The sequence below is a fragment of the Gallus gallus genome, chromosome Z, assembly GCF_016699485.2.
Source record: "Gallus gallus isolate bGalGal1 chromosome Z, bGalGal1.mat.broiler.GRCg7b, whole genome shotgun sequence".
NCBI lineage: Eukaryota > Metazoa > Chordata > Aves > Galliformes > Phasianidae > Gallus > Gallus gallus.
Window position 1 is genome coordinate 244,664 of NC_052572.1, and position 6,000 is coordinate 250,663.

At 50.6% G+C, this 6,000-nt stretch overlaps 1 protein-coding gene across 6 annotated transcripts in view; it reads right to left on the reverse strand.

Annotated features, from left to right (window-relative positions):
* LOC101751171 (germin-like protein subfamily 2 member 2-like) overlaps positions 1-5,602 on the reverse strand; it is a 44,662-nt gene extending 39,060 nt beyond the window's left edge. For 2 of the 6 annotated variants that reach the window (XM_040655672.2, XM_040655667.2), the window contains exons 1-2: positions 5,478-5,503; positions 3,265-3,342 (exon numbers count right to left, since the gene is read on the reverse strand). In XM_040655672.2, the coding sequence (XP_040511606.1) occupies positions 3,265-3,342 (78 nt within the window). In that variant the 5' untranslated portion in view covers positions 5,478-5,503. Of the gene's footprint in view, positions 1-3,264; positions 3,343-5,327 lie in introns of all 6 variants that reach the window. The other 4 variants (XM_040655670.2, XM_040655669.2, XM_040655668.2 and 1 more) reach the window with 4 other exon arrangements.
* Between the last annotated feature and the right edge of the window lie 398 nt (positions 5,603-6,000).

A 6,000-nucleotide genomic window follows, 5' to 3' on the forward strand; every position in this document is an offset into this window, starting at 1 on the left:
GGCCAAACCAGTCCAAACCAGTCCAAACCCGGCCAAACCAGGCCAAACCAGTCCAAACCAGTCCAAACCCATTCCAAACCATTCCAAACCAGTCCAAACCAGTCCAAACCAGTCCAACCCATTCCAAACCAGTCCAAACCAGTCCAAACCAGGCCAAGTTAGGCCAAACCAGTCCAAACCAGTCCAAACCAGTCCAAACCAGTCCAAACCAGGCCAAGTTAGGCCAAACCAGTCCAAACCAGTCCAAACCAGTCCAAACCAATCCAAACCAGTCCAAACCAGTCCAAACCAGTCCAAACCAATCCAAACCAGTCCGAAGCAGTCCAACCCAATCCAACCCAGTCCAAACCAGTCCAAACCAGGCCAAGTTAGGCCCAACCAGTCCAAACCAGTCCAAACCAGGCCAAACCAATCCAAACCAGTCCAAACCAGGCCAAACCAGTCAAGTTAGGCCCAGTTAGGCCAAACCATTCCAAACCAGTCCGAACCAGTCCAAACCAGACCAAACCAGTCCAAACCAGTCCAAACCAGACCAAACCTATCCAAACCAATCCAAACCAGTCCAACCCAATCCAAACCAGTCCAAACCAGTCCAACCCATTCCAAACCAGTCCAAACCAATCCAAACCAGTCCAAACCAGTCCAAACCAGTCCAAACCAATCCAAACCAGTCCAAACCAGTCCAACCCAGTCCAAACCAGTCCAAACCAATCCAAACCAGTCCAAACCAGTCCAAACCAGTCCAAACCAGTCCAAACCAATCCAAACCAGTCCAAACCAGTCCAAACCCGGCCAAGTTAGGCCAAGCCAAGCCAAACCAGTCCAAACCAGTCCGAACCAGTCCAAACCAGGCCAAACCAGTCCAAGTTAGGCCAAACCAGTCCAAACCAGTCCAAACCAGGCCAAACCAGTCCAAACCAGTCCAAACCAATCCAAACCAGTCCAACCCATTCCAAACCAATCCAAACCAGTCCAACCCATTCCAAACCAATCCAAACCAGTCCAAACCAGTCCAACCCAGTCCAAACCAGTCCAAACCAGGCTAAGTTAGGCCAACTCAGGCCCAGTTAGGCCAAGCCAATCCAAACCAGTCCAAACCAGTTCAAACCAGTCCAAACCAGTCCAAACCAGTCCAAGTTAGGCCCAGTTAGGCCAAACCAGTCCAAACCAGTTCAAACCAGTCCAAACCAGTCCAAACCAGGCCAAGTTAGGCCAAACCAGTCCAAACCAGGCCAAACCAGTCCAAACCAGTCCAACCCATTCCAAACCAATCCAAACCAGTCCAACCCATTCCAAACCAGTACGAACCAGTCCAAACCAGTCCAAACCAGTGCAAACCAGTCCAAACCAGTCCAAACCAGGCCAAGTTAGGCCAAACCAGTCAAAACCAATCCAAACCAGTCCAAACCAGGCCAAGTTAGGCCCAGTTAGGCCAAACCATTCCAAACCAGTCCGAACAAGTCCAAACCAGTCCAAACCATTCCAGACCAGTCCAAACCAGTCCAAACCATTCCAAACCAGTCCAAACCAGTCCAAACCAGTCCAAACCAGTCCAAGTTAGGCCAAGCCAAGCCAAACCAGTCCAAACCAGTCCAAACCAGTCCAAACCAGTCCAAACCAGTCCAAACCAAGCCAAGTTAGGCCTAGTTAGGCCAAGTTAGGCCAAACCAGTCCAAACCAGTCCAAACCAGTCCAAACCAGTCCAAACCATTCCAAACCAGGCCAAACCACTCCAAACCAGTCCAACCCATTCCAAACCAATCCAAACCAGTCCAAACCAGTCCAAACCAGTCCAAGTTAGGCCAAACCAATCCAAACCAGTCCAAGCCTTTCCAAACCAATCCAAACCAGTCCAACCCAGTCCAAACCAGTCCAAACCAGTCCAAGTTAGGCCCAGTTAGGCCAAACCAGTCCAAACCAGTTCAAACCAGTCCAAACCAGTCCAAACCAGTCCAAACCAGTCCAAACCAGTCCAAACCAGTCCAAACCAGGCCAAGTTAGGCCAAGTTAAGCCAAACCAGTCCAAACCAGTCCAAACCAGTCCAAACCAGTCCAAGTTAGGCCAAGCCAAGCCAAACCAGTCCAAACCAGTCCAAACCAATCCAAACCAATCCAAACCAGTCCAAACCAGTCCAAACCAATCCAAACCAGGCCAAGTTAGGCCAAACCAGTCCAAACCAGTCCAAACCAGTCCAAACCAGTCCAAACCAATCCAAACCAGTTCAAACCAGTCCAAACCAGGCCAAGTTAGGCCCAACCAGTCCAAACCAGTCCAAACCAGGCCAAGTTAGGCCCAGTTAGGCCAAACCAGTTCAAACCAGTTCAACCCATTCCAAACCAATCCAAACCAGTCCAAACCAGTCCAAACCAGTCCAAACCAGGCCAAGTTAGGCCAAGTTAAGCCAAACCAGTCCAAACCAGTCCAAACCAGTCCAAACCAGTCCAAGTTAGGCGAAGCCAAGCCATACCAGTCCAAACCAGTCCAAACCAATCCAAACCAGTCCAAACCAGTCCAAGTTAGGCCCAGTTAGGCCAAACCAGTCCAAACCAGTTCAAACCAGTCCAAACCACTCCAAACCAGTCCAAACCAATCCAAACCAGTCCAAACCAGTCCAAACCAATCCAAACCAGTCCAAACCAGTCCAAACCAGTCCAAACCAGTCCAACCCATCCCAAACCAATCCAAACCAGTCCAAACCAGTCCAAACCAGTCCAAACCATTCCAAACCAGTCCAAGTTAGGCCAAACCAGTCCAAACCAGTCCGAACCAGTCCAAACCAGTCCAAACCATTCCAAACCAATCCAAACCAGTCCAAACCAGGCCAAGTTAGGCCAAGCCAAACCAAACCAGTCCAAACCAGTCCAAACCAATCCAAACCAGTCCAAACCAGTCCAAACCAGTCCAAACCAGTCCAAGTTAGGCCCAGTTAGGCCAAACCAGTCCAAACCAGTCCAAACCAGTCCAAACCAGTCCAAGTTAGGCCAAGCCAAGCCAAACCAGTCCAAACCAGTCCAAACCAGTCCAAACCAGTCCAAACCAGTCCAAACCAGTCCAAACCAATCCAAACCAGTCCAAGTTAGGCCCAGTTAGGCCCAGTTAGGCCAAACCAGTCCAAACCAGTCCAAACCATTCCAAGTTAGGCCCAGTTAGGCCAAACCAGTCCAAACCAGTTCAAACCAGTCCAAACCAGGCCAAGTTAGGCCAAGCCAAGCCAAACCAGTCCAAACCAGTCCAAACCAGTCCAAACCAGTCCGATTCCATACCTCTCTTTGCGGCCCATCTTTGCCCTTCCAGGACCTGGCGGCGCCCTCAGGTTGCATCTCGAAGGCCCGGTTGTCCATCTTGGACGAGAGGGGAAGTGCTAATTAAGCTCGTTAGGCTAACGAGGGGCAGAGCGGGGTGGCTTCGGGGGTCCTCTCCCGTCTTAATTAACCCCCATGGGGCTAATTAGGGTCCTGCTGGGGTATTTTGAGGCCCAATCCTCTCTTAATTAGCCCCATGGTGCTAATTAGGGTCATAATGGGGTATTTTGGGGCCCAATCTTCTCTTAATTAGCCCATGGTGCTAATTTGGGTCATGGTAGTTGAGGGTCCTCTCCTTTCTTAATTAACCTATCGTGCTAATTAGGGTCAATCTAGGGTGGCTTGGGGGGTCCTCTCCTGTCTTAATTAACCCCCATGGGGCTAATTAGGGTCCTGCTGGGGTATTTTGAGGCCCAATCCTCTCTTAATTAACCCCATGGTGCTAATTAGGGTCATAGCGGGGTGGTTTGGGGTCCTCTCCTGGCCTAATTAACCCCTATGGTGCTAATTAGGGTCATATCGGGGTATTTTGGGGCCCAATCCTCTCTTAATTAACCCCATGGTGCTAATTAGGGTCATACTGGGGTGGTTGAGGGTCCTCTCTTGCCTTAATTAATCCCATGGTGCTAATTAGGGTCATAGCGGGGTGGCTTGGGGGGTCCTCTCCCGTCTTAATTAACCCCTATGGTGCTAATTAGGGTCATAATGGGGTATTTTGGGGCCCAATCCTCTCTTAATTAGCCCATGGTGCTAATTAGGGTCATAGCAGGGTGGCTTGAGGGTCTTCTCCTGTCTTAATTAACCTATGGTGCTAATTAGGTTCATAATGCGGTGGTTGAGGGTCCTCTCCTTTCTTAATTAACCTATAGTGCTAATTAGGGTCAAACTGGGGTGGCTTTGGGGTCTTCTCCGGTCTTAATTAACCCCCATGGGGCTAATTAGGGTCATAACGGGGTATTTTGGGGCCCGATCTTCTCTTAATTAGCCCATGGTGCTAATTAGGGTCATGGTGGGGTTGTTTGGGGTCTTCTCCTGTCCTAATTAACCCCATGGTGCTAATTAGGGTCATAAGGGGGTATTTGAAGCCCAATCCTCTCTTAATTAACCCCCATGGGGCTAATTAGAGTCATAATGGGGTGGTTTGAGGGTCCCCTCCCGTCTTAATTAACCCCCATGGGGCTAATTAGGGTCCTACTGGGGTATTTTGGGGCCCAATCTTCTCTTAATTAACCCGTGGTGCTAATTTGGGTCATGGTAGTTGAGGGTCCTCTCCTTTCTTAATTAACCTATAGTGCTAATTAGGGTCAAACTGGGGTGGCTTGGGGGGTCCTCTCCTGTCTTAATTAACCCCATGGTGCTAATTAGGGTCATAATGGGGTGGTTTGGGGTCTTCTCCTGTCCTAATTAACCCCATGGGGCTAATTAGGGTCATAATGGGGTGGTTGAGGGTCCTCTCTTGTCTTAATTAACCCCTATGGTGCTAATTAGGGTCATATCGGGGTATTTTGGGCCCCAATCCTCTCTTAATTAACCCCTATGGTGCTAATTAGGGTCATAATGGGGTTGTTTGGGGTCTTCCCCTGTCCTAATTAACCCCATGGTGCTAATTAGGGTCATAATGGGGTTGTCTGGGGTCTTCTCCGGTCTTAATTAACCCCATGGTGCTAATTAGGGTCATAATGGGGTTGTTTGGGACCCAATCCTCTCTTAATTAACCCCATGGTGCTAATTAGGGTCATAATGGGGTTGTTTGGGACCCAATCTTCTCTTAATTAACCCCATGGTGCTAATTAGGGTCCTAACGGGCTATTGGAGGCCCGACCCTGCCCTAATTAACCCCACGTCGCTAATTAGGATCGCCGTCCCGTCTGTGCTCATTAGCCACTCATTAAACCCCCCTTAACGAACCCCAATCCACCCCTCTTAATGAGCCGTTTCCTCGTTAAGCCACCCTCGAGCCTTAATTACCTTAACGAGGAAACCCTCTTAATGACCAAACCGAACCCCCCAACCGGGCTCGTTACCTTAATTACCCCTTAATGAGCTTGCCAGCTCCGCTTTCTCCCCCTCCCCGAGCTCTGAGTGGATCCATCTTAATGACTTAGTGCTAATTAAGGCGCTAATTAACCCCCCCCCACCTCCCTAATGATCCCAGCCAGGTCCTGGCAGCTCACCGCACCGGATCCGTCTCATTAACGTTAATTAAGCCTCACCCATCCCCTCTATATATATACGAGGAGAGAGGGAACCCACGTAGCAGGAAGTGACAGCGGGGTAATTGTTGGCCAATCTATTATGCAAATGAGGGCCCGGATGTGGGCAAACGACGGGGATGAGTGCCGGGAAAGGGTTGGGAGGCGGAAGGAAGTGAAGGGGGGGGGATGGGGGTCCTCCAAGGTCATAGAGTTGAGGGTCGGGGGGTCCTCCAGGGGCATAGAGTTGAGGGTCGGGGGGTCCTCCAGGGTCATAGAGTTGAGGGTCGGGGGTCCTCCAAGGGCATAGAGATGAGGGTGGGGGTCCTCCAGAGTCATAGAGATGAGGGGTGGGGGTCCTCCAAGGGCATAGTGATGAGGGTCGGGGGTCCTCCAAGGTCATAGAGATGAGGGTCGGGGGTCCTCCAAGAGCATAGAGTTGAGGGTGGGGGTCCTCCAGGGTCATAGAGTTAATGGGGGAGGGGAAGGGGGGTCCTCCAAGGGC